Source organism: Paralichthys olivaceus, chromosome 6 (assembly GCF_024713975.1).
Source record: "Paralichthys olivaceus isolate ysfri-2021 chromosome 6, ASM2471397v2, whole genome shotgun sequence".
NCBI lineage: Eukaryota > Metazoa > Chordata > Actinopteri > Pleuronectiformes > Paralichthyidae > Paralichthys > Paralichthys olivaceus.
In genome coordinates, this window is record NC_091098.1 from 22,731,963 (window position 1) to 22,759,295 (window position 27,333).

At 41.9% G+C, this 27,333-nt stretch overlaps 2 protein-coding genes across 26 annotated transcripts in view; both read right to left on the minus strand.

Annotated features, from left to right (window-relative positions):
* Window positions 1-721: 721 nt before the first annotated feature.
* On the minus strand, window positions 722-2,949 carry aurkaip1 (aurora kinase A interacting protein 1). The gene is made up of 4 exons (XM_020095982.2): window positions 2,825-2,949; window positions 1,844-1,949; window positions 1,285-1,748; window positions 722-1,027 (listed from the first exon to the last, which is right to left on the minus strand). Exons 2-4 carry the CDS (start codon window positions 1,893-1,895, stop codon window positions 911-913), a joined length of 633 nt encoding a protein of 210 aa, XP_019951541.1. The 5' UTR covers window positions 1,896-1,949; window positions 2,825-2,949; the 3' UTR covers window positions 722-910.
* A 1,476-nt stretch (window positions 2,950-4,425) lies between these two features.
* The window catches only part of rap1gapa (RAP1 GTPase activating protein a), a 50,613-nt gene continuing 27,705 nt past the window's right edge, over window positions 4,426-27,333 (minus strand). For 5 of the 25 annotated variants that reach the window (XM_069526151.1, XM_020096427.2, XM_020096440.2 and 2 more), the window contains 23 exons: window positions 24,359-24,452; window positions 19,156-19,191; window positions 17,824-17,871; window positions 17,345-17,383; window positions 17,038-17,229; window positions 16,149-16,252; window positions 15,548-15,626; window positions 15,400-15,453; window positions 14,924-15,007; window positions 13,748-13,848; window positions 13,455-13,584; window positions 12,410-12,565; window positions 12,251-12,322; window positions 12,055-12,141; window positions 11,808-11,948; window positions 10,257-10,388; window positions 8,989-9,066; window positions 7,957-8,066; window positions 7,642-7,761; window positions 7,411-7,540; window positions 7,202-7,313; window positions 6,596-6,675; window positions 4,426-6,051 (listed from right to left, as the gene is read on the minus strand). In XM_069526151.1, coding sequence (XP_069382252.1) covers window positions 5,953-6,051; window positions 6,596-6,675; window positions 7,202-7,313; window positions 7,411-7,540; window positions 7,642-7,761; window positions 7,957-8,066; window positions 8,989-9,066; window positions 10,257-10,388; window positions 11,808-11,948; window positions 12,055-12,141; window positions 12,251-12,322; window positions 12,410-12,565; window positions 13,455-13,584; window positions 13,748-13,848; window positions 14,924-15,007; window positions 15,400-15,453; window positions 15,548-15,626; window positions 16,149-16,252; window positions 17,038-17,229; window positions 17,345-17,383; window positions 17,824-17,871; window positions 19,156-19,173 — 2,166 coding nt within the window. In that variant the 5' untranslated portion in view covers window positions 19,174-19,191; window positions 24,359-24,452 and the 3' untranslated portion in view covers window positions 4,426-5,952. Of the gene's footprint in view, window positions 6,052-6,276; window positions 6,325-6,595; window positions 6,676-7,201; window positions 7,314-7,410; window positions 7,541-7,641; window positions 7,762-7,956; window positions 8,067-8,988; window positions 9,067-10,256; window positions 10,389-11,807; window positions 11,949-12,054; window positions 12,142-12,250; window positions 12,323-12,409; window positions 12,566-13,454; window positions 13,585-13,747; window positions 13,849-14,923; window positions 15,008-15,399; window positions 15,454-15,547; window positions 15,627-16,148; window positions 16,253-17,037; window positions 17,230-17,344; window positions 17,384-17,823; window positions 17,872-19,155; window positions 19,192-20,313; window positions 20,470-20,916; window positions 21,107-24,358; window positions 24,453-26,363; window positions 26,506-27,333 lie in introns of those variants that run through there. The other 20 variants (XM_069526156.1, XM_020096432.2, XM_069526153.1 and 17 more) reach the window with 16 other exon arrangements.

The following is a 27,333-nucleotide window of genomic DNA, read 5'->3' on the forward strand; positions in this document are numbered from 1 at the left end:
AAAAACATGACATAACATACCTGGAATCTGATGTTATCATCGGATGTTGAAAACCTCTCCAGGCCAAACGACAGCTTCAGTGTAACATCCTGCAGCCTCTCTTGAAGCTGCTCTATTACCAGCTGTTTTCTCACATAACACATCCAAAGCTGATGGCTCTGGTTTTGCATTTTAATCCTGATGCTGCAGCAACAATTCCACATCCATCTCTTCCTCTGATTCCTCTGTGTTGTCTCCAGACATTTGGCTTTAGGCAGGGAGTAGACATTCGGCTTTAGGCAGGGAGTAGACATTCCAGGTGATACACACACATATATATATATATATGTGTGTTGAAAAACACCTTATCCCCTAATGTTCAAGTAATACCATTTGTTTTCCTAGATTTGGTCCCTGATCCAGATTTCCACCAACATTTATTGAGTTCTCTCCTGACCCACCCATCCTGCATCCTTTAAAGTTTCATGGTAATCCATCCAGTAGTTTTTATAGATAATAGTCCTGCTAAATAATACACAAATAACCAAATGCAGACAAAAATATTGGTGAGGTTAAAATATTCCTGTTGCTAACCAGCAGTTATTTTGTCATTTCAGTTGCTATAAAACCTGATGGATATTTCAGACTTTGCACAATACTGCCACCCACAGGAAGAACGGGAAACTGTAAACTGCTCAAACACTAATCTGAACCTGGCAACAGAAGATTTGCACACACCATGTTTTGGACTGGAACGAAAAAGCTCTTTATTAGATTACGTACACTTTGTCACAATGACAGTACACAGCATTGTACACCAGTGAAACACAAAAACTCAGGCTGACTGTTTTAACCTGCTTTGTGTTCAGTGTTGTACAGATACAGCCAGTGTGAGGGATATGACTCAATCTCAAACCACCGTGGATGTTTGTCACGACCTTCTGTTTCCATGCTGATTGATGAAGATCTTCGGTGTAGTCCATCCGTCTGGAGCCTTCTTCAGTCCAGCTCGCGTCCAAATACTCTTCAGATCCTCCTCAAATCGTTTCTGTACAGGACAAAGACACGGTCGGCCATGTTAATGAGGCAAACTCAAGTTCTGCTAGTTATGGAAAACTGTGCTGTCATGCAGCAAACTAGGGCAAGAATTCTCCTCAAAATATTGCCATTAGTGGTAATTTTACAATCCAACTATCATAAATAACTTTAGTATTAATTTGCTGAGAACAGAAAAAAACAAAAAACCTACATGACTGCGACAAGATCCTTATTTGACAAAAGAATAATTCTAGAGAACAAACTCACCTGCTTTTTCCTCCCCCTGCTTTCTAGCACTCTCCTTTTCAAGAACTTAATCCGTTTCTGCAGCTTCCTGTATTTATGCCGATTCATCATCCGTCGCCTGATCTTCAGAACATTCTTACAACTGAGGGGTGTCGCAGAGCCTGTGTCATCTTCCAAAACAGGGACAGAGATGGGGGGCAGCACCTTCTCCTCCAGGAGCTCTATGTCCTCCTGCGGCTGAACGGACTCCAGCAGGGGAGGGAGGGAGTAGCGCAGGGAGAGCCAGCTCTCTAGAGGACTCACTGACAGTTTACGTGGCACAAGGGCCTCGTCCAGTTCTGGCTCGAGCTGTGTCCATCGAGGAGGTGGTGTGTTGTCTGCTGCTGTCGAGTAGTGACTGAGATTCTGTCTAGATGAGATGAAGAGAGCAGGACAGACCGGCTGGACACATCGGTTCAGGATGTCTCCATGGGCGTGAAGTGCACCTGGGTAAAAGGAAATGATGTAATCTTGAGAGTTATTACATACAGAGGAAATAAAGTTTAGGTAGACAGACAGACGGACAGATGTTCACACTTACCAGTTGCTCTACGTAATAGACTTAGACAAGGGACGACCTTTGTAGTAAACATTGTTGATGATCATCCAGATAAAGTCATCAGGAATACACCGACCGGTCACTTGTCCTGTGGACATGAGCAAAGTACTGTGTGTCAGTCAAGACTGCAAATAAGGAATATATTAAAAGCAGCACTTTATAGACCCGAGTGAATCTGGACCGTGTACTTGTAATATTGACAGTTAAGTTCTATATTTCTATCATCAGACAGTTGAACAATTATGTTTTTATGGGATGACTGTTAAATTTTAATGTCAGATAAATAGCCACAGAAAAACAAATTGTCACATCGGAGAAGTTAGAAACAAACAAACTGAAGAATGAGTTAAAAGATGAATCACACTGTCCAGAAACACTCTGCAGTTACTCCTGGCCAGAAGACAGAAAGTCTCAGTGTGACCTGGATCTACCCTGTAGTCTGAAGAGGCTTGTCCTGACATCACCTTATCTGGCTGCTTTAGGGCAGAGGTGCAGTGGCTCTAATAGAAGCTCCTTATAATAACCCTAACACAATCATTGTGTGGGGCATCAACCTTACAATCAATCAATTAGGACAATTGGAACTGGTTAATCTCCTGTTGACTGACTGATGATTAAAAAATAAGAGCATGAACGAGGCTGTCAGTAGCATCCACACTGTGAGCTGACATCGTCGGTTACATGTTAGCCGATGGAAGCAGCTGACCGGCTGTTACACACTTTATTAAACACACCAACATCCATTGAATACACAGAACGTCGAGATCATCTAAATACCAACATTAAAGAAATGTTGTATTCTGGGGTTGTTGCTAATGCTAACTAGCAATGTAGCTCCGACGTGGACGTGAAAGTCGCGATAATATCTCTAAAAAATAAACGTGCGAATGTTCCTGCTCTCAACAAACACAACAACGCGAACAAAGACAAATGTAATTATATATTGTATTTATATTAAGTTACCGGATTTTAATGTGACCGACGGTTTCCTCTTCAATGTGACTTCGCGAGCCCAGGTTCCGGCTGGTGCGACTCTTAAATACCGCGTTTCCTGTTTCTCAGGGAAGAGAAAGGTTCCGCAGGAGCAGATAAATAAAAACCGAGCAATTGGAAAAGATTTGATGAATTCTTCTTCTTCTTCTTCTTCTTCTTCTTCTTCTTCTTCTTCTTCTTCTTCTTATAGTATGAATAACAACAGCAATAATAATATCATAATACAATAAATTGCAGCAAAGCTATATATGATTATAATAACAATGATGCTAATGATAGTAATGATAATAATGACCTTTTTATCATTAAATATTATTGTTATTATTATTATTATTATCATAAGTATCATTGCTATTATTATCATCATTTGTATCCTTATTATTATAATTATAATGTGGCTTATCTGCAATTTATTTGGCTTGTGCTTGTTGTTTTGCTACACCTATAAAATTATGAAGACAATTAACAAGACAAAAAATAAATGAAACCTTTATTCATCAGTTTCTTTTCTTTTCATAAATGACAAATAGAGTCTATGGTGTGGACCGATGCTTGGGAACATGCAGCAGACAAGCTGAGGGCTTTAATGACTCCACTGGAGGGCAGTGACAATCTAAGTAGTAATGGGTCTGCAAATTAACCATTAACTTTTCATGTGTCCATGTCACAGACCATCAGTTTGATTCAGCCAAGGTTGGTGTCTTCAGTTTGCCGTGGAATACAAATAGGTTTGATAATACTGAGGACCTCTGGGAGAAGCTGAACATAAATACTGAAAAAACACAAACAAATAAACACACCTGGATTTATTTGTACCTAAATTACTTTCATATGGTCTTGTTGGTTCAGTTTATTAGCCATGACCATTTACAAGTGTAGAAATACACAGAATAGAGATTTGTTTTGTTCACACCAGCAGAATATAGAATAACATATATTTTAAATTGCAAAAATCATATCCTATACTGCTATAATTCGCAAATTATACTTTACACTTAAATCTGTGGTAGCAGTATTGACAGAGTATTATGTATTGTATATGCTTGTGTTGTGCTGTGTATTATAACCCGTACAGCACGGCCCAGATCTTAAGACACACTTCATCAAAGATCAATGAGCCGCTGCTGTTATTTATGCACAAAGAATGAGCTTTTCTTTACTACTATTAAAACTCTACTTGACACAGACCATACTGCAATTGGTCCATTAATGTGTTGTGAGCAGATCCATTGAAAAGCCATGATTCAGTTTTAGTTTTCTCTTGACTCATTAAAACTGAATATGTTTCTTTCTTCCATTTGGCACAGTTGCATAACCAGGGAAGCCTCTACTTTTAGATTGCTCCAGTTTTACACACTTGTGGGGAGACACATCAAATCATTTATTCATGGGGCTTTCTCTCCTGGCTTTCATTAAGTTGGTGGGAAAGGAAATATCTACAGTATGTAAGCATTTCACAGTAGGGATTTTCTCTGCTGGATTAAAAATACTGCGTTTGTGTGCAAAAAAACATAAACATGGGATACTGATAAAAAATAAGCTCTATAAAAAAGAAATACATTTGCAGGCTGTTAAAGTTGTTTAGGTATTTATTTACAATAAAACAACACCACAACATTCATTTCATTGTAGATCCTGCTGCCTCTTCACTATCTATACTTACACCACTGGTTTGTGATGATAAGGCAACTTAAATGATCAGCAGGACATACCGTGAAATTTTTCCCTTTTACAGAATAGTCTGAATAGCTTTTAAAATAATTTGATTCTACAAAATCTTCTCAAAAGAATATTCAAATTTAAGTGTATGAGAAAAAAAAGAACAATACAATGTTAACTTGGCAGTTATTTTGAGGTGTTGGTCACTCCCATCTGAAAACAATGATCTATACATTATACGCTAAGTACGCCAACTAAATATTTACAAAATCAGTAGTTGTATTCAGAGTTATTTTCTCTCAAGCAAATAAATATTCACCATTTCATTTGAATTGCATTGAAAATGTATCGCACTGAAACAGATCTGACCCCTGAAATACACAGAACTTTACAGATGACAACGTTATATTTTACTCCAGAGCAACACATACAGAACAAATTATATGACAGGATGCTGAGTGTAGTCACCATAGAGGTACAGAAGAACAGATGTATGCCATACATGCCACTTTAATAGGAACCAAATCAATAAATAAAAACATATTAGAGGGGAAAAATAGAACAAAATGTAGAGACTCGTCTCCACAGCAGCAAACACACGACGGACAAAGCAGTTTAATCAGTCACTGATGGATACATCCACATATGAGAAGACTACACACACAGCTTTGCACCAACATTATTTTTCTAAAGAAATCAGTGTGCTTCAATTAAATACTGCCGTCCCATTATGGCTGCAGAACGTGAGAAGGAAGCTAAAAAGAATCGGAGGGACACAGACATTGCATGTTTACATTTTAAGGCCATTTCATTTAATTTATGATACGTTTCTTTCTTTACAGTGACTCGTGGTGTTAAGTTTAAACCTGGATATTTGGGGCAGGAGAGGAAAGAGAATAATTACTTTGCTCCAACGATCTATGAGGTCTTTATCTAGAAAATACTCACATTTTATAGCATCTATCAGAAAGAATCTATATCACATGGCATATGTTGTTATAAAACACTCATCTTTGCTGCTGAATATTTGGTATTATTTATATATTAGAGGTTTCTGAGCCAGAGCCTTTGCAGAGATCATCTCTATGTTGCACAAAAAGTCCTTTCCATGATGTCAACACAGAGATCAGTGGCACTGTCTTCACCCTGTATAGCCAGCACATTTAGGCTTTAACAAGACAAACTAAACCCAAGTCATATCTTTTATAAATAAAACAACATTTGAAAATAAAATGTGTGCTCTCGAAAAAAACAGCAACATACAACTAGGCAACAGTTGTGTGAACAGGCAAAGAAAAGAGTGGAGGGAAACAACACTGTGCAAATGCTGGCCCCTCTTTGTGCGTCATCTTCTCCAGTGTCCTCCTCCAGGTTCCTTGATTTCTGCGCCCTGTCACTCACTGAGGAGCAGGCGGGCCAGGCTTCACCTGCGTCCTCTCCTACGTCTCATCTTCCTCATCTTCCTCCTTCTCATCTCTTGTCATGGCGAGCGCCTGCACTTGTCTCATCTCCCCGTGGGACTGTGACTTATGGGAGGGCTTCAGGAAGAAGAGAAAAACACATGGAGAATGCAGTTAACTCATATATTCATGTGATATATTCACTTATCTTGATAAGTCTTATGGTTATGACACTTAAACACCTGAATATGCAATTGAAGTCTACATGCAGCATTTGGTTTGGTGTCATTTAACTGTATATCAAGTCTCTGGTCCATTTGTCCATTGTTTAACCCATGAGAAGGGTATTGAGGAAGGTCTAACCTGAAGATGGAGATCCAGGACACAACCAGATATGCGGAGCTAACAGTTCTGCACACAGAGATGCACAAACAGCAATAAAAAACAAACAGAGCAGATCTAGACATTAGCAACAGCACACATGAAGCATTACGGCACCACAGGGCAGTGAAGCAGAGATACAGTAACACAGCTTCAGTGCAGCTCCTATACTGTGAGTGTAAAACTGAGCAGGTCAGTATAAAACTTTTAACGCCAGGGTGCATCGAGCATCAAGAGAAAAAACAAACATGCGGAGCAACAGAGAGGATGTGTGACGGAGTGAGGAGTGGGTTTGACGAACCGATGAGGACTGATGATCGTGTGGTCGTTCCAGTTTGATTCGAATGTCTGTCCCCTTTCCTCGATCAGGTTTACCAGGTCCTGGAGGACAAGTCAAAATTAATCACCACAGCAAACATTTTCTAACACGACTGATCAAGCCTCTCACACCATCCTGATAAAGTTGAGATATCCAAACACGTCTGGTGAGATGGAGAAGAGTTGTGTGATGTTTTTTAAAATTTCAATGTACTTCTGTTGAAACTCAGACTTGTCTGCAACTCGCTGTGTGTTTATTCTCACATCAAAAATAAAGTGAAGCGTGTCTTTGTCAGTTGACCAATAGAATTGACCGATATGAGCTTTAATCTGCTGATATGAAAATTTTCACTTTGCAAAAATAAACAAAGCAGTAACCTAGTGCATTTATTTTTAGATTTTATTTAAAAAAAAGGTTTATCTTCAAAATTCAAGTTCACATATTTGGCTGTGTTTGTGTTTTCTTTTTATTTATAGTTAAACTGCAAAATATCTACTTATTCTATTTAATTCCTCTACAGCCTGACTAGTGTCCTGTGACCTCATGGTTTGTGACAACTTGCTGGACCTGCCTCTCCATCTCTCTCACCTGGGGAGCTCCCACGACTGGTGGTGCTGGTGCTGCTCATGCTGTCCTCCAGCCAATTGCAGTAGGAGAAGGAGTCTCGCTTGTGCGGCGTCCCCGCAGACGACACACTCTCCTGTGGAGCGGAGAGCGCAGAGACACATGTTTGACAAACACTGAAATACAGATGATTGTGCTGTCTCACAGGGACATATATTGAAGATATCACTCACCAGTCCTGTGTCATAGTCCTCCGTGGCCTCGTTCTCCTCCACCACACTCGCAAAGCTACTAGCGTTGGAGGAGGAGCGGGAGAGGTCGTGACCCTCAGGGATGGATGGGGCCCTGCCACCGAGACAAGAACTACACCCTGGGTTAACCACTCTCCAGATCAGCCCAACCTGATTTTATCTTATGTATAAGACATCCACGTGATGTGGTCGTAACCTTTCTATCATACGCACCTGTTCTTGGCGGTCATGAGCACTTCAGGGGAGCTCTGATTGGATGAATTGTCAGATTTGGGGTCTTGAGAGACGTGACCACTGTCAGGGGTCTTCTGGGTATTTGGAGAGTTTTCTCTACTAAAACAAAAGACGTATAAATAAGTTTAAAAAACATCAGAAATGGCAAATAGGAGGCAACATGAAGAAAATCGATAAACGTCCAAAATTAAAAGACAATAAAAATATGAACTCTAGTTTCAGGGTTTTATTTTTTCAGGATATCAGAGGGAGAAATAAGAAATACAGCAGGAATGTGCAGGAATCTTCTCTCACCTCTTCTCCTGGACTTCTTGGATGTTTTCAATACCGATGGCACTGCTCCTCCTGGAGCTAAAAGGACCAGATTTTTTCTTGGTCGGGCTTTTCCCCGGGATTATCAACGACTGCCGAGGAGAGAAGAGAGGCCGTGAGAGCCAAAGATAAAATTCTTCTAACACATTAAATATCTAGATCTCTATGAGTGACATTAATTGTTACTTTGACTTAACTCTTCAAAATGAATTAACGTATTTGTTTACTTCAAGAACACATGTCAGTCTGACGTATGGGGCTGAGCACTAATGCTGCAGCCTCAGAGTTGTTACTATGATGAAAAGAAATGTTAAAATATGCACTTAGCAGCTTAATGTCAGGCCCTGGTGCCAGTCTTCCAGCCAGAGCAGAGCGAAGCAAAGTGGGAGATGAAAGATGGATTTAAAGGCTCCGGGGCCGACCACTAAATATGCTTTCTAAGTGACTGCTTTGTTCATTCAATCTCCCTCTTTAAAGCTCTCAAAATAAGAACTTGAAAAAAAGCCTTTTATATGATGTGGCTTCAAAGAACAAGATGGATGGGGTCTTTTTTTCATAATTTCTCTGTAAGGGGCTCATTAAATCATTTATATAATATATATATTATATTTAAACAAATACTGGATTAAAGAGTATAGGTAGAAAAACTATAGAAGGTGGGAAAATACTGCACTAAGTACAGATTTAAAAAAAAAAAAAGAATTTAGTCAAGGGTTCCAGAACTGACTTTGTGCTCTAAATGATTTACTGCAGATGTTTTCTACACAGAGTTTTTTGTTTTCTACACTTCCAAAAATGGAATGATTCATGTGAAAACGTGGAGAATAACAATAATAATTTTCTTTTACCACAGATTTCCATGTAGTTCATCCTATCTGCAGCACATAATCCATATTATGTTGATTTCACATTAGCATGAAGAGAAAAGTGTTTGACCATGATGCAGTGGAACCACGCAGACAAAAAAAGGTGCAAAGAGGACGAGAGAGAGAGAAGTTAAAATTGGATGCAAACCTCTTCTACTGTTCCGATCCCTATGGCACTGCCTCGACGTCCATATTTACTGGGACTTTTGCCTGGGACAAGCAACGACTACAGAGACAGAGAGAGATGATAGACAACAAAAGGGGGTAAAGGGAGGGGGAGAGAGAGAAAACGTGAGATACAAAAACATATGTGATTTCATGCAGTTAAGTCATGTCACGTTCAAACCAAATGCAAAGCACATGTTCAGGAGAGAAAACAAAGGAGGGACATTTCCTGGCTCCATAGGTGACACACAGGCAGCTGAATGGGAGAGCGATATGATGAGCCAGTTATAGCATGTGAGTCATTCGCCCCTTAGAGAGAGGGAGGATGAAGAAGAGACAAAAACAACAGAGGACATACAACATGTTATTCATCAGGTTGCAAATCAAGACAGGGTTATGAGCAAAAGCAGACGTCACTTGTATCCATTATTAAAGCTGGTTGGTTAATAGAAAAAAATTCGTTATTTTGGAAGCGAATCAAACACTAAAAATCCTGTTCGGTGCCTAAAAGAGAGAAATGGTATTTTAATTATGATTTTAATATCAATACATATCAGATAATATCTATAAAATAAAGCACACGGCCCCTGAATTATACAGTCATATCAAACAAGCATCCAGAAGCAATTGAGTGAAAACCTTGTAATTGCAAATATAGGTGAAAATCTTTTCTATACAAATTGTATAAAAAGGTTGTTGTTCAATGTTGTTTTCATCTGATGAGAAAAATATTCATTTGCTCATAAAACCGATAAAAACCAATAAAAATGGTGTGATCACTGAAAAAGTCCACAAGCTTTAGCTGGCATGCACACTGCACATGTACACGCACACACACACTTATGCATTGACACACACTCAACCTACATTCATTCTAATTCAAGAGCACACTATTAAAAATGCAGATGCATGAGGAATATAAATAATGAGAACACAAGTAAAAGCTGTAAATATTAGATGCAGCTTTAACCCAGGGCAGAAATTCACCTCGTGTCCTACAGTTATTCACTTCTACTAGCATCACTCCATCTTGTGGTAGCAGACAACGTGGAACCATTGCAGAGAATCAAGTTCAAGGCCCGAGCGTAAATGCTCCACTCGACCGAGTGTGCGACCTTTCTCTGTGAGACGTTAGTGCAGCAGGCAAGTGAGGGAAGAGGGGGGGGTGAACTCTGGTAGAGCCTCTGGGGGGGAAGTAGAGGAAGCGAGACTCGCCTCACTCCAGACCAGCAGGAGTGGGACTGTACTTACTATCCCTGGGAATTTGGGGCTCTCTGCAGGGTTGTGGTTTAAGCTGCCGCTCAGGCTAGTGGAGACTGTGTGCGGCTTCCTGAGAGAAAGACCCATGGCGTCCATAGAGTGGCTCCTGCTGCGCATCACCCGCTACAGAGAGAGACGGGGAGGAGATACATTCAGATGGCGCTGACCCTTGTGACCCCTCTGCATCGCTGTACGGAGGTACAGACCGAGACGAGCCTCGGGGTTGTCCCTGAACACTGACCACTGCAGGCAGAGAGCACTGACCTGATGCTAATCCTGACAGACAAGGAAGCGACAGAGAACACTGCTATAGCTTTAGTGCCCAAGGGGGGGATTAGATGAGTCATTATGTTTAGGTGGTAAGAGAAGAGAGGGGAGGCAGAAGGGCCAAGTGGCTCGCAGATATCTGACCACACTGAGTTTAAACACAGCCAGGAGAAGTTTAAAAGCCCAGTTCACCTCTTTGCAGGCGAGCAACAGAGTGGAGAGTTAGAGGCATCAGATGGTGAAAGAAAACAGCTCTGTTTGATGTAGGGACACTCAGTGATGAAGAGAATTATATTAACCACCCAGTGACTGAACAAAGGAGCATGCACAGAAGCACCAAACTGCTAGAAAACATGGAAAGCCAGTAGAGGTGTTTGCCAGCAGGACAGAGCAGCAGAGCGTCTCTACATTCAGATTAAAAGATGTTGAGGAGGACTGATAAATGTCTTGGAGCCTGCAGCATAGAGACAAGAGCAATCCTGAAAGACTAGCAGTTACATAAACAAAACAAGCACCTGACAACTGGTATAAAACATGTTCAAAATAATCTTTAGTCTTAATTAAGGACTTTTAAGGAATAAAAGGAATAGTTTGACATGTCTTGGAAAAAATACTTGCTGAGAGTTAGCTAAGAAGATTGGGTGTGAATGGGTGAATCTGATTTTTACTGTAAAGGTTTTTTGCTCCAATTATTGGGGGAAGCAGAAGCTCATGCCAGGGTGCTGTAGAGGAGGCTCCTCCTGACTGTGGATCCTCAGATCCAGGTTGAGCAGTACAGATTCCAACCTGGGTGTGGGACAGTTGACCCTCCTTACTATGAGTTTACAAGTGGGGTCAGGTTTTGTGGACTTGTGGAAGGCATGACGGAGACACCATGGAAACCAAGATCCTGCCGGAGACTTAAACTATCTCATCTGGCATGGTTCGCCCAAAGAGGAGATGGAAACTGGGTAGAAGGATATCTGTACCTGCTGCCACTGCAACCCATCTCCAGATGCATTAAAGAATGGATGGATGGATGCTAAGCAAAGTGGCTGCTGGCTTTAGCTTAATACTTAATGGACAGACATTAAATCAATCTTCTCATGTAACTCTTGGCCCGAAAGAAACATTTCCAAAATATTGAACTGAGATTAACCTTGTCTTTAAGCAAAACATTTCTCCCGTCTTAATGCCGGAGTAAATAAAGCATTAAATATATATTTTAGCTTCTCAAGCATTTTCCACTAAAGCAGAAATTGAAGCCCCTGCCTCTGCTGCTGTCTCTCCAGTTACCTTGAAGGACTCAAAGAACCCCCCTCCTCCTCCACTCCCGTTTTCTAGTTTGTCGTCCTCTCCTCCAAGTCCCATCATGGCCTGGCTGTTCACATGAAGCTCCTCGTACAGCGTCTCTAACAAAGCCGACCGCGTTCGCTCCTTCCACGGAGAGGGACAAACAAAGGGAATCAAAGGATGCTTGTTATGGTTCTGGCAGAATGTGCAACATTACTGAATTCTTAAAAGACATTCTCGACAAACTTACCTCTAATTTGGCAAATTTCTCAGCTTTGTAACAGGCATACTCTGCATTGATGAGCTTAGTAAAAAGGAATTCATGGAATTCAGGGCCCTAGGAGGAGAGGATGAGTGAGACCAGACATCACGTTGACAACGAAAAGATGAAGAAAGTGCACGGAAGGATGCAGTGGTTCAGGTCTACAAGTTGTTCTGTCTCTTACTTTTTTAAAGACAGCAGGGTTTGGGAGGGCCGGACCAAAGAAAGGTACATCATCCCGTGCTGTCACTGACACCTGAGAGTACAGAGAGAGGGATGAAGTGATGTCATTATTTATATCGGGAAGAGAAGTAAAGTAGCGGAAGATGGAGAAACAGGCCACCTTGTAGAGAACATTGTCAGAACACGGGTTGACCACTTGGACGACAACGTAGGCATGGAGGAAGTTGGAGGCGATCATGTCGGGTACGAACGGAGTGTTCTCCTCTTGGAACACGATGGCCACAATATCGTTCCCTATGTGCCTCTTTCTCTGTAACTGCAACACAACAGAAACAAAGCAACTTAAAAGAGTAGTGACTGTGTACATGCTTCCTTTAAAACAATGATAGGACAATGAAAGACTCCTCATGTCAAACATTGTCAGATATTTAGGACTCTTGTTTGGTTTGGTGCAGGTTTCTTCAGATATCTAAGTTTAGTTGTTTTTTTTTCTTGCCAATTCTTGACGAAGCCATGTTTAATTCCAAGAATACTTTATACTTCTTTGATACCAATGATGTCACAGTGCTTGCAGAATGGGTACATTTTCCCAAAAGCTCAAAAACTCCAGAGTTCAGTGTGTGTCTGAAAGCAGCTTATGTGTCAGTTTATGAAAAGACAGTGAGTTTATTTATTTTTAAAATGTGTACAGATAACACACATTAGAAATAATTATAAAGAGGAGCTCACTGCTCATTCTTCCCCATGCATGTGAATTTAAAGTACCACCAGGGAGTGCTGTTTGCTCTAATGACAGCTTGATGGACTCAACAGAGCCAGTGATTAAAATCCCAATATAGACATTTCCTCATCTGCATTTGTGCGAACCAGGGGAGCAAATGGTGAGCAAACCTGAGCCAGTCAATCAGTATTTGCATGAATTGGTGAGACAGAGGAGGAGCAGTGCAGTGCTGCTGCAGCTCAGCTTTAAATCACCAGGTGGGAGGACGGCTGCTTACATAAGCAGACAATAAGGCATAGAATTTAAAGTGATTAATGTTGACGACTGGAGTTTGTTTTTTTCTTTTTGCAAATGTGTGCTGCGGCTGTTTGCCACAACAGGGAGGTGCATGCAAAATATGGTACTATAATACCCAGAGGGAACCAGTCCGACTGCTCGCTGTGAATCATGCAAGGTGTGTTCGTCTGGTTTTGTGTTACAGTACCTGCTGGGTGTCCCCCTCTGTGTAAGGCAGCTTTGTGGACACATGGAACATGACCTCTTTGTTGCGGTAGTTGCAGTAGACAGATTCTGCACCAGTCTGTCCGTGAGTCACGTCCAACCCTCCACGGAAACTGCGAGCGCACAGACACAAGTGTAACAGGACGTTCCCCATCCTCACTGCAGTGGCATGAGCATCACTGCTGTATCCATCCTCATATAATGTAAACTGAACTTGTTATTGACTGTATATGGTATAAAATATTAACTGCCTTCGATCCGCAGTGAGGTCCTCACCCTTTGAAGTTGTGCAGCTCGATTTTTTCTCCTAAAAACGCCAGGAACTCAACGAAGGCAGGACTCTCTTCACTGTTGCCAAACAGCTCTTCCTCTGAAGTCTGTAACCAGGGAAAAAAAACCTCATAAACATCAAGGCTAAGAGAAGCAAATTATATTAGCAGCTACAAGTTAAAAACACAGATGGTTTGTACAGCACGCTCTAATTTAAATGCCATGTGTATCTGCGTTCAGGACGATGAATGAGAAGCCGATTGAAAAACTGACTGAAAGAGCAAAGATTTGCATGCTTCACCTCCAGTGATGGCACAATGAGCATTTTATATAAGGTGTTTTTTTTTACCGCAGATCATAAGGGTCAATAACCGGAAGCCGGTTAGTAAAGTGCATCCCTTGTGTTCAGCACTCTTGTTCAAACACACTACATTTGCATCCGAGACGACAGAGGTGGCTTCGATCAATTACATCAGTAGATAACAGGAGCTTTAGAGATAGGCTTTAGGAAGGCTTGTGCAATAATGATCATCTGTGATGGAGAGTTGATTATCTATTGTCATCATGTGGAGAATGGACAACAAAAGCCTGCCTCAGAACACACAGACAGACAATGCCCAAAAAGAAGCTGTTGCTTATCAAGTATTCCTGTTTTATTCCCGTACTAAACCATCCCTACGTCTCTCTCTCTGCTCAGCACCCCTCCTGAGTAGAAAACATCCTGCGGGATGAGCAGAGGGCCCCTCATTGCCTTCCTGAGATGGCCCTTAGCACATCCACAATGTCTTTAACAACGTATTTAAACCCATGCAGGCTTTAAGGCATTGATAGTGCAGATCTCAACACACGGAGGTCTCTACTTGAAGGTAAAGTGCCCTCAACGAAGCATTCAACAGCTCTTCTGCCCCACACATTGTAAACAAGAGGGCTGTGATTGCTGCAGAAAATGAGAGAATGAGAGAGGAGTGTTGAAGACCACCACGGAGACTGGGCTCCTCTAAAAGCCATAATTAGGACTGAGGATGACTGAGAGTAATGAGTTGTCTTAAGGGAAAGCAGTAATTATAAAGTATAGTACATGCTGATTGTTCCTGGACTGAGCACAATGAATATAAAGGATTCACAAGCTTCTGCAGAACCATCTAAAAACAACATATAATTCCTTTTAGAGTTAAAACTTACCTGTCCGAACTTTTGATAGACGACCCCAAATTTGAAATTGTTGTTTATCACATGTTCATCAAAGGTGACAATTAGTCGTGAAGCCTGTAAATAAATATAGATACAATGAGAAATCTGTTCACAGTAGTTGGTGCATAATGGCTGATCTCAAAGTGGTGGCAGAGAAAATCCACATTCTGTGTAAAAAATTAATTCGAAAGTTTATCCAACGCTAATGGTAGTTTGGTAGTTTAAAGGTTCAATGTTTAAGATTTAGTGATATCTAGTGGTGAAGTTTCATGTTGCAGCCCTGTAAAGGGCTCATTCTAGAGTATAGAAAACAAAAATTCGTACAATTTAGATGAAACACACTAGTGAAAAGATCTTACACACTGAACCTTTCAGTTAGATCAATTATGACATTATCTTCCATATTTCTAATGTGGAATTCCCACATTTGTGGGACTGGACACGACACAAATCAAACCAGATCTTACTTTTGGATAAAGGGCAGGAAAAAAGCGATCCACATTGACCTCTTCACAGACAAGCTAGGATTAAAAAACAGAAACAAGGTCAGATTGTGCTTCGACATCGTCACAACAGACAAATCTCTGCGTATTGAAAACCTCGGCCTCTCCTCACCTTGGCCATTTGGACCACATTGGGAAACTCGGTCAGACAGGAAATGGGGATCACATCGTGGTAGGTTTTCAGTTTAGTCCTGGTGAAGTCAGAAAGCAATCAGAATGAAATCCATATAATGTGAAGCAACATTTCTCAGAATCCGTCGGAGAGGGAGAGAGATGATCCGACGTGGACCATCATCAAACTTCCCCGCCCTCTCCACCCACAATCTGGCCTAAATAGTCCATCTGTTACTCTGCCGTGGAAATGACAGTGCTGTTGACACTCTCCCACTTTACGACTCCTACTATTACACCCCGCGTCGAGAGAAAGTGTTTATCCAGTCAATTTTAGGATTGCATCTATTTCTCAATGACCATGAAAGCCTGCATGTTTATTACTTCAGGTGCGAGTTTCAGGTGAAAAGATTTGATTTTCATTTTTATCTCTGTCTTTCTCTATGAGGCTCATGCATTTCAAGAACCGTTGTGATCAGCTTCACACTTTGGGTGGCTGCGGCTCAGGGGTTAGAGCGGACCCGCAGTTTGATCTCAGCTTTCCCCATTACAGCCCAACCAGGCAGGCTAAGAACGAGCACTGGATGCATAATGAGCGTTACCTGAGCATTAGCCGGAGATGTTCCTGGTCACCAATCACATCGTACTTCAGGGAGAACACCAGATGTCCAAGGGCACCGTCCACTGAATAGTAATTAAAGTGTTCCTGAGGGCACAATGCACGGACACAGCCATTAGTATCTGTCATAAGCAGACACAGGACACATGTGCAAGTGCTCCGGTCATTACACGTTTCCAATCTCTGGACCTTTTCTCTGCTCCTGCTCCTCTTCTACAGGCGGATCAAATTTGTTCATGTTATGTGTGTGTGTGTGTGTGTGTGTGTGTGTGTGTGTGTGAACAGGTGGCAAAGCCTAATGTATCTTCATTAGCAGCCGTGTATGAGGAACCAAACAGGGAGGCTGGTTCCTGTTAGAGGTTTTCTCTGCTGGGATTAGCTTATTGCTTATTCGTTTCATTACTGTAATGAGCAAGAAGTGAAATTGATTGTAAAATATTCTATGAGAGTAATTCGGCTCATTTGAGGAGGAAGGAAGATGATGTAATGGGGATATTCATTCCGTTTAACTGCAGTAAAATCGCTTTGCAAGCACGTTTAAAAAAAGAGAGATGTAAATTTAAAAAAATAAACACAATTTTATCGCAAGCATTTATTGCAAGCGTTAAACGTACATGGAAAAAAAACTATGGATCAACTGATGTTGAAGATGAAATTTAAAAGCAGGGAAAATGTCAAAACGTACAAGCTAAGCTATGGATGAAGATTTATAAAGAGGAAGCATATGGAACATCCAATTATTTTATCACAGCAATGAAACAAGTTGAATATAATTTAGCAGTGTTGTTTAAAGAGGTAATTGTTTGCTTTTTTAAGTATTTATCTACATTAAGGCCAAAGTCTTTTTCTCTGTGGTGCACAAAGTCTCTAACCTTGCCCAGGAAGTGTTTACGGAAGAGCATGGCTGTCGTGTTACATTCCAGCTTGGTGCGGGTGTTTGGGGACATCGGCTGCGCCTGCTTCATGTCCACACTGTCACTCATCTCATGGTTCATCCCCTCGATCCAAAATCCCCCAAACTGAGGCAGGAGGATGAGGGGAAAGGGACTCCTTCTGCCCAGCACCTGCCCCAAAACGCAAAAAACACTGAGTGGCACATAGAACGCTGTGATTGTGAAAGTTATCTGAGGACAGTGAGAGTGAAAGTGATTGTACTGATGATGAAAAGTGTGTCTATACCTCATGGACACTTGGGTATGGAATGTAGTCCTCCTCAGTCTGGAAAAATATCAAGACATAAAAAGATTTGTTTGTTTGTTCCTCATCAAAGACTGAAAACAACCACATGGTCCAACTCTCTAATCCCAAAGGACAGAGTTTCAGATTAAACAACTGTTATGCAATAAAAGTCAGTTTAGCATCTAGTTATTTATGCATTATTGTCCACACAAAAAATACAATATACAATAAATCCATATCAACCATTAATAGTTAATTAATACTTTTAAAATCCTGCTTGCACTAACCCTACCATCCTGTCCTGAGCTTTTGATCCAAACTAACTCTGACCTTACTGACTTGAGAGCATCTAACTACATAATGAATAATGCTGCTCTTAAGTCGTCGGCCTGTCTGGTAGAGGGAGATATGTTGGAGTGGACGTGACACAACGACTGCGCGGTGTGAATGATGCTCCGTCTCAGCGTGGAGAGTCGTACCTTGAGTGGGGGAGGAAAGGTGCATCTCTGCTCATCCATCCTGTTGCCCTGTAAGAGAGGGAGAGTGAAACAAAGGGAGGGAGACCGAGGGGTCACGCTCAGAGTGTTGACGCAAAAAGTGGCGGTGCATTGAAGACACAGATACCATTCACACAGCTGTCATTGATTAGAAATATAAAAATAAAAACTACACATACAGCAGTGCAGTAAACTGGGAGAAAATGATCAACCTCGTTATATAATGACAGTTTTCCTACGAGTTGTGCAGCAGGCAAAGTCACAGAGGGACAGATGGAAAGATAAGGACAGAGCTACATTACACACACAGGCAGTGGGGACACTGGCGGACCATTAAAGGATAATAAAGAGCAGGCATTTGGGAGTGACTGAAAAATCTGTTAGCGCACAGAGGAAGTGTGGTAATAAAACCCCGGGGATTACAAAGATGCAGAGCTACATGACACCTGCACAATAAAAAAACACAGCGTTGGACCGGAGGTGTGAAAGAGAGTAAGTGATGCAGAGAAGGTGCAGTGATGACAATAAGTACAGCATCATAAAGGCCATGTTGAAGGAGCCTGATGTCAAGGAAGACGATACATCATGTGTGATATATTATCTGAATGTGGGAACAACACCGTCCTGCAAGAGATATACTGACCTCTGCCTGTACGTGGTCATGTTTTCACTCATGTCTGTGTGTCGATGGGTTTGTTAGTTACTTTTGGTAAAAACATTACAAAAAAACAACTGAATGTATTCCTGCAACACTTGGTGGAAGGATGCATTGTGGGTAGGCAAAGAACCCAGTAAATATTTACACATTAAAACGGATATTTGGATGAAGGTGAAATTTCTTTGTACCACTCTAGCTCTTCTCCCTCTCCAGTGAAGCCAAAGTCAACATGTCACAGACACTGAGGCTGCTGAAAGCTATAATGACTGTAAATAACTTAATCATTTTTGTAAACAATGATCAGTCTGCATTAATTGCTGACACACATGCACAGAACAGTTATTAGTTCTAATGAGTATTAGGAGCACGTGATTAAAACAAACATCCTTCCAAAGCCTGGAGAAACCAGGAGGAGCTCATACAGATGCTGTTACAACCTGAATATTAACAGAGACAGTGTGAGTGACACACATGTGACGAGTCTCCTCTAAAATCACCAGGCTCAGTATCCTCCTCACGTGCAGAGAGATAAGTTTCGAGGGCAAGTAGAGGGTCAGAGTGCTGCAGAATTAGTTAGAGACACGTCGGCTGGTTAGTTGCTTAGAGCTTAGAGGCCTGAGACAAAGGACAGAGATCAACAATGATCGTCGTCTTACCTGCATCTTTTCAATCATTTCAAATAAATCTGGGGTCTGAGGAGAGGAGAGTGAGATGAAATGTTTTGAGTTCATTTGTTGGTGCGGCGGTTCAAGAGTGAGTTTGATCACTGCACTTTAACTCTGCTCAGCACTTACTGTCCGGAGCATTAACACATTACATGAGTCGACAGGGAAACACATTTTGAGTTTGTTGACCTTGAGCTTTGTTGACACCGGCTTTTCACTCCACACTGCTGTATGGACAAAAATAATAAAACAGCAATAATAATTGCAAGATCATAATATTTTTCCTTCATACGCTGGTTCTGTGGGTTTTCTCCAGGTATGAAGACATGAAGATTGGGATTCAGTTAACTGGTGACTCTAAATTGACTGTATTTATGAATGTGAGAGTGAGTGGTTGTATATTGGTGTATATATCAGCCCTGCGATGCGCTGGTGACCAGTCAAGGGTTTACCCCGCCTCTCGCCTCAGTGTAATGGATGTTATATTTTATTAAATTCAATATCTAGGAAAATATTGAAGGGGTGTCATTTGCCTTTGCCATAGAGAGGCTTGAGCTTCCAATGTCAAAGTGAGCAAAGCCAAATTATTACACCGAATTAAGATAAAAGCATTTTTTTTATATTCAGGCACAGAGAAATGTTCATTTTGTTGATATAACACTTACACAGAGATCAATTACTACAACATGCAAACGGGAACGTAAACTGTTTTGGGATAATGCTCTGTCAAAAGTATGGTTAGCAACAATCACAGATATAAATCACATGAAAATACACCCATTGCATCTAAAGGTTTTACAGCTGGTACTGTCTGAGATCCCGGACAATGTGATATTTTCTGTAGACTGCTTCAGAAATGTCCATTTTTGTTCCTCAAAAATTTCAAATTCTTCACATATTAGGTTGATAAAACAGCGTTCACGGTGTTTTCTGAGCTGTCGGGTTAAAGTTAATAATTAATTGTTAAAGTTTACGTATTCCTCAGTGCTGTCCAGTATGTTGGTAAGTAGGTGAAGCACAACTGTTCTGTCAACTGTTCCCATTGATTTAAACACTCTCATTTTACATTTGATCTGATATCATCTCTTGCCTCTCCCTTGTTTCTGAAGTCAAGTGTGACCGACCTGTGTTTCCATGTTAAACACTCACCTAATTCTTCTGGAGCCCAAACCACAGTTGTGTCTTTTGCATGTCCTCATTCAAAACATGTATGCATGCTTTTGCCATGACCATGACTGTAACTACTGCAGAAGATTATGAATGACAGGAACTCGCAGGTGCATGACTCTGAAGCAAACTGCGTCTGAAGAGGATCAGTCAGTAGAGCCTGAAATAATTCTGTACTCACTTTGTGTACAGAGCAATTGTGTGAGTATGAGTAAAGTCCTCCGCCATGTGCAAACAATAGTCCGCCGCAAGCCCAGAAAGTAAATAACCCCAGCTTTGACAACATTAACCAGAGATTAGAACAAAAGCAGCTATAGTGCAGAGCCTCATTTTAACTTTGGGCTTAAAACAAGAGGCACATGGGTGTGTTTGACCAAATCTTGCAATGTTTCTTGACTCTCCAGGAAATGTTCCCCCTCAAACACACATATTTCTTCAGCTCATAAAAAACCCTCTATGTATGACCTTGCAGGTTTTGCACCAGCAGTATTAATTTACTTAAAGCAGTTCGTCCAAGTCTCCGCTAGAAATGCTGCCAAACTCTTTTTTAATTTTTCCAGTATTTCCAAAGTAAAAGCTGCTTACATGGTTGGGTTTCCTCCAGTGTACCTTTGTCATCAGCGGAGCATTGAAGTTGTTGTTAGCCATTATTCAATGTCCCTACGCTGGCATCCTGCAGCATTAAAACAGCTGACTTCAACCTTCAACAGGTCTGGATTCAATTCTCTCCGCTGACTGCTGCCTCTCTGTAAAAAGGTAGAAAGTTGACTGTGTCCGACTGCGACACCTGACGTGAAGCTGCATCCCAGCTAACTGGAAAAGTGGATCAGACAAATTTGGAGACGAGATCCACAGGCTCTCCCAGTGTGCGCTCTAAACACACATGATTATCAGCAAGTGTACCGTCTCAGGTTGCATTGCCAAGGCAGCTGTTGTTACTTTAAGTTTGGATAAATTATCCTCTGGTGTCTTTTGCTGATCCGTCTTCATGACTCTATCTCTCTTTAAAGTTTTGTTGGAGGAAATCCAAACCAAAGATCATCCATATTTGTCTTCATCGTTCACCTCATCTCAACTTAGGCTGTCAGGTGCCCAGAGGTGGAGTCGGATACTCTAATAGATAAATCTCTCAACAGCACCCTGTTCACATATTGGAGCCGTGTGGGCAGTCCCACATACAGGATATGCCTACAAATTAAAAAATACACAGCTGTGAGCACAAATAAGGAGATGTAGAGGAATGTTTGAGGATCATGCAAACTGCAGTGGACACATAGAGACCAAGAAAACGACCAGAAAACCATTTTGCAGAACTGGCTGTCATGGAGGAGGTGTGGGAATCAGTATGGAGCCACGTCAGCACACAGTGTAGGTGTTGGAGCTGAGACCTTTAATTAGTGGACCTAAAAGGATCCTCGTTATGACAAGACCCAAATTAAATGCACAAGCTCCATCTGCAACTGTGTTCATCCTCACCGAGCTCATTAAGACCTCCATCATCTCCACCAGAGTGAGGTTGGTTTGGATGAATCCAGGGGTTCAGTTCATTATTTTTCTTGGATGTGTGGTGGCTCTGGTTCTAAGTGCAGGATTTGGCCCCAGCTCATTTAATGTTATTTAGGATTTCACTTACATCTTGAATTTATGGAGGGCCATAAGAATTTCCCCTGACTGGTGCAACTTCTGGGAAGAGCAGGCTGTAACTCATCTGCTGGCGTTTATGGTGATTTGATTGAACCGTGTCTGCATTAGCAACCATGCACAAGTATAGTGAGGAAACACTGTGCACGAGCAGTGGCCCGTAAATATCAAGGGTTTAACACATATCATGTGTTTGTGTATGAAAACTAACGCTGTTGATTTAAGTGGGTTATCATGATAAACAAGCATCTGTCCACATTGTAGAACTGTTTGGAAAAAAACGTTTGGCATGTTTGTGTTGTTTCTCTAAGAAACAATAATTGACTTGTTGATATTTGCATAGAGGTGTTGTTTGAGGCGGTGACAATAACTGGTGCAGGGTTAATTGCAGATTGACCTGGTTTTCAAAGGGCTCTGGTTAAAGTGATACACTCCTCTGAGTCTTGCTTCACTAAGCCCTTCTTAGACCATTGAACATCACATTAGCATTTTCAGTATCCTCATCAAACGTTTCCCTTTCTGGATCCCAAGTATAAAACTTGGACTTTTGAAGAGGCAGGTTGTGTATTAGATGTAATCTCATTTGACTGAAGCCTACACATCTATCAACTCATTCCAGAAATCTCTGTCTGTATGTGGCTCATATATCTCTGGAGCTGTTCACCTGACCGTCTTCACACTTGGCATGTGTATTGTTGAGGGCCAAAGGAAGTACAGTGCCTGAATTTGGTGCCATTCGGACACACAACATTAATAAACTCTGAATAAACAGGTGACCAGCAGCTGGGACTCATCAACAAAAGTGAAGTTGTTGATCACAACAACTGATTGTCTAGTTTGGGCTCTGTGTACTGATTTGAGCTTCACCGAACTTTGAATTATCAGGTGCACAGCTCTTTGTGCAGCAGCAGTGGTGGGTTCAGGGTTCTGTGGACTGAGTCTTTACTTTGGTACCTTTCAGAAAGATAAGCTGCAACCAGCATCACCACAGGAAAAGCAAAAAGCTCATTCCAAATAGACAGGTTTAATTATAAATCCATATATGATAAATTAGTAACATACTTTTCTGCTGCTTCTGTGGATGTGAGAAGACAAACTGTAAGCCGTGATTTAAGTGGCGTCTTTACTGGCTATATTTGCCTTGAATGTCATGGAAATCTCAAAAGTCTCAAAAATCATCTTCTCATGTCTGACTAATTGTAACTCGTAAGTCTGAGGCACCTACAGATGGTGCGAGCTGCAGGGATCAGGAGCAACTGTTAAACAGCCCAGTCTCCAAATTCTCCTCTAATCCCTTTCTCTTCCCACTCCCTCGGCTCGACTCAGATCAAGTCCGATTGCGAGAAGTCTAAGCCCCGTCCAAAATGTGAGTAGAGACCTTTTGAAACCAATCCGTCATGAGATTGTATCCACTTTTAATCACCACAGAGCTCAGCTTTTTTTCTCCCCCGTCTCTAAAGTTCTTAAAATATCCCAGGCAGGTTTTTCAGGCCAGTCGCTCATTTATAAAGATGAGGCATGCCGAGGATAGAAATGACGATTCAGACCGGAAGATGAATTTGATGTGACGGCCTAAATACATTTATTGAGATTATTTCCTCCTTAATCATCTTCACTTCCTGTCATTTACATTCTGAGTCTTAAATTACAGCAATTGAGTCTTTTCTCATATGATTTCCACTGAAATGACAGATAACAGCCCAAACTCAGCTGATTCATAAATACAGAGAATCACAAAAATCATTTAAAAAAATGTGGGTGAACAAACGACATCCTGATGCGAATAAAAGAATAAAAAGAGAATAAAAAACAGCAAAATTGAGCTTGTCCTTATTAACAGCCTGCAAAATGGCTGATTATTTTTTACTGATGGATGGCATGAAAACGGCTATAACAATTGAACCCCGCACTTCCACTGATAAAACAGATTTTATAATTCGATGACGCATCCTAGATAATCGTGGGGGCGAAGAGGTTTGTCCTTTGATTTAAGAATGACAGGCTGCGTTTTGTTTGCTCTGATGGAGTCAGGCTTGTGAGGCTGCAGGACGGAGGAACAGTCGACATAAAAGCCGACAATTTCCCCCTAAAAATAGATTTCTTTTAAGTGAATCAGGGAAACGATCATCAGAGCTCTGAGCATTCTAACTGCAAAAGTTAAAAGAAGACAAGAATAAAAATGAAAGTATCTCAGCGGGGAGACAGTCGACGAGAGCTTAAGTACGAGAACACGGACGGAGAGCAGGTGTAGAGACGAGATGAGCAGAGACACCTCACAAAGATCACAGAAGAAAAGGTCACACAGAGATCCATCAGATAAGGTCAGGGGTCAAGTTGTAAAGTCACCCCCCCCCCCACCCCCCAGCATTGTTTGTTCCCCTCCTACCTTGTGGAATGGCGAGGTGGTGTACGGGAGTGTGGGCGGGAACAGCTGTGGCTCTAGTGTTGCAGAAATTCGGGGGTCACTCCCATCTTGTTTCCTGCAAGCAGACAGATGCAAGAGAAAAGGTCAGTGTGAGATCGAGCAAGACGACAATAAACGCTGACGCCTCGGGAAGGTGGTCCCATTTAGTGACAGAGTTCACTTATAAGTGCCGGTGGTCAAATCCACCACTTTAAGAAGATAGAGCTTTTCATTTATAACAGTTTAAAAAGAAGAAAAAAGCTACAATTCAGATTATTATAGAAAAGCATTTGAAGACTTTCTCTCACAACTGAGCAGGAAAATACAAGTAAAGTCTCATACTTATACTGAGAAGAGGTATCGTCTCTTCACGGCATTTGATAAAGAAACAATTCCCAGAAGAGAATCCTAGGTTCATTTTTTTTACAGCATCAACTGCATCAAGGACTTCAGGGATCTATAGGGACGCAACACATATAGTTTTACTCAATCAGAGCATCTCTCTAACACTGGAGAGTGACACCAAGGCAAAACTGAGCAGGACCACCGTCACGCATCCTTTGCTCTGAACTCAATATCTCAACCAGGATGGCTTCATCCCCGCAGGATCACTGATCGATTCCCTCAGCTGAATATGGTGCCCTATTGACTCTACAACTGGTTAGTTTGCACTGCAGGCTTTCAATTGGTTTGATTAATTCAGTTTGTTTCAAAAAGTGATCGATCTGAATGAGAGTGGACCTGGAATGGTCATGCAGCAGAGATGATGCAAAATGAAAGATGGATACTGCTGTGTGCAGTGTTCAAAGACGGTTGGAGCAGCTTCAGTGAAATTTGATTCATATCACTACACTGTGATGTGTGCACCACAAACCAAACAGCGCCAAACTCCAAATATAGAGAAGTATTATCCAGCGCATTCAATAACTCAGTGGCTGTCGACAGTGACACAGCATTTATTCATTTGAGTGAACGTATGCAACCCGACTGGTCTTGAAAACAGCCGCTCAGGAAAAACTGTTTTCCACATTCACTGTGTAACTCAGTGGATGAAGTGCGTCTGAGGAAAATAGAGCATGAATCATTAACATGCTGCTATTACACAACAAGTGGATCTTCAATCAAAGAGAAGTCCTGCATCATCAAAATGAAACTGGGAACAGTTATGACTCTGAAGCCTTTTTACACTGGCCTCAATAAACATGAACCAGGCAGGCGAGCAGCAGCAGCAGCAGCAGCAGCAGCAGCAACATCAACTCTCCCATGGGAGAGCAGGATACGATGAGGCGTCAGCTGCCCTGAACTCTTAATTAGAACTAATGCACAATAGATGGATGCAGGGTGCGCACACACACACAAACACACACAAACACACACACACACACATACCTTTATCTATTCATGTGAATGGAAAAGCTTCCATTTCTTATAGATGTCAGATTGTCAGGAATATTACTGCATGTGTCCTACTCTGTTTTGCACATGGCAAGACTGTACGCATAGATAATACTTAGCATGTATTGGTGACCAGATATACACACACACGCCTTTATAAATAAATGAGAGGGGAAATGCTTCCATTTGTGTTTGAATGATATTGTGGTACACTAAAAAAGAAGAGGACATACTTCATTCATATATACAAATGTATATGTCCCTCTGGCAAAGAATAATAATGTCCATTTCAGTCCATAACAAACTCCTGCATCATCCCAAGCATGTGGTCCAGCACACACACTACTTACTGCTGTTCACCCACACACACACTCTCACACACACACTCACACTCTCTCTCTCACCCACACACACACACTCTCACACACACACTCCTCCAGATCAGTTTGCAGCACTAAGCCACAGCTTCATCCCAATACCCACAACAAATTACATAACACACACCCCAGCTGGTTGACGACGCACCACCACAGAAATCAGCCGCGTGAAGAGAAGTCAGAGCATGTCACCCTGAGCGGAGCAGCAAACTTACTCACAGCACGGCTGGGTGATCCCTGGGAAGTCCGGACAGTGACCAGCACTCGGGCAGATGACTCACTGTCTATGCTTCTCCTCTGAGCAAAGCATCTCACTGTCCCCTCCCTCCCTCCCTTCCTCTCTCTGTTGTCTCCTCTTCTCCTCTTCTCTTCGTGTACTCTTCTCTCTCTCTCTGCAGCTCCAGTCAGCTCACTTGCTGCCTCCCATCAGTCGCTCACCTGCTGACCCCAGCTCTCAGCTCTTTGGAGTGCCGCACACCCTGAGTGAGCATCCTCTCTGCCACTGATTCTCCTCCCACTCAGCCTCCCTCTCTCTCTCTCTCTCTCACACACACACATGCACTCTTTGGCTGTTACTTCCTCTATCCCCACCCTCTTTGTCTGTTCTCAAGCTCACACACACACACACACACACACACACACACACACACACACACACACACACACGATCTGGTACTTGACAAAATCCCAAACTCTAATCCACCAAAACAACCCCCAACCACCATCATCGCCTTCAAAGCAGGAGACCCTCCCCCACCAATCATTCAGGGGGCAAGTGAAATCTAGAACCCGGAGAGAGAAGGGATCACTATGGTAAGGGGGGGGGGGGGGGGGGGGCTGTTGCTGCGGCAACCACATCAGCCACATGTAAAGAAAATAATAAAATAAATCACTCTCATACACATAATGTTCCTGATGAAGTGACTTGAACGTGGCTGATGTTAAACATTGAGCTCCCAGAGGTTGAACAGACCTCTCGGCCTCTCTACTGCTCATTGAGCATGATGGGAAATGTGTGGAGAAGGTTTTTAATCGCTGTCATGAATCTCAGTCACTCCCCGGTGAACACGTGCGTTTGCTGAACTAAGAGACTGTCGGCAGGTTCCCAGCAGACCTGTGACTGCACTGTCACCGCTGATGCCTTCTCCTGCTAAACCCTGGTTAAATAATGCTCTAATGCAGTGA

What these genes read in the sequence shown, in the direction of transcription:
- aurkaip1 (XM_020095982.2), bottom strand. Translation starts at nt 1,895, where the DNA reads ATGTTTACTACAAAGGTCGTCCCTTGTCTAAGTCTATTACGTAGAGCA. An exon ending in TCTATTACGTAGAGCAACTG is followed by an intron (nt 1,749 to 1,843) that starts GTAAGTGTGAAC and finishes CCTTTTACCCAG; the next exon opens with GTGCACTTCACGCCCATGGA. An exon ending in GCAGGGGGAGGAAAAAGCAG is followed by an intron (nt 1,028 to 1,284) that starts GTGAGTTTGTTC and finishes TGTCCTGTACAG; the next exon opens with AAACGATTTGAGGAGGATCT.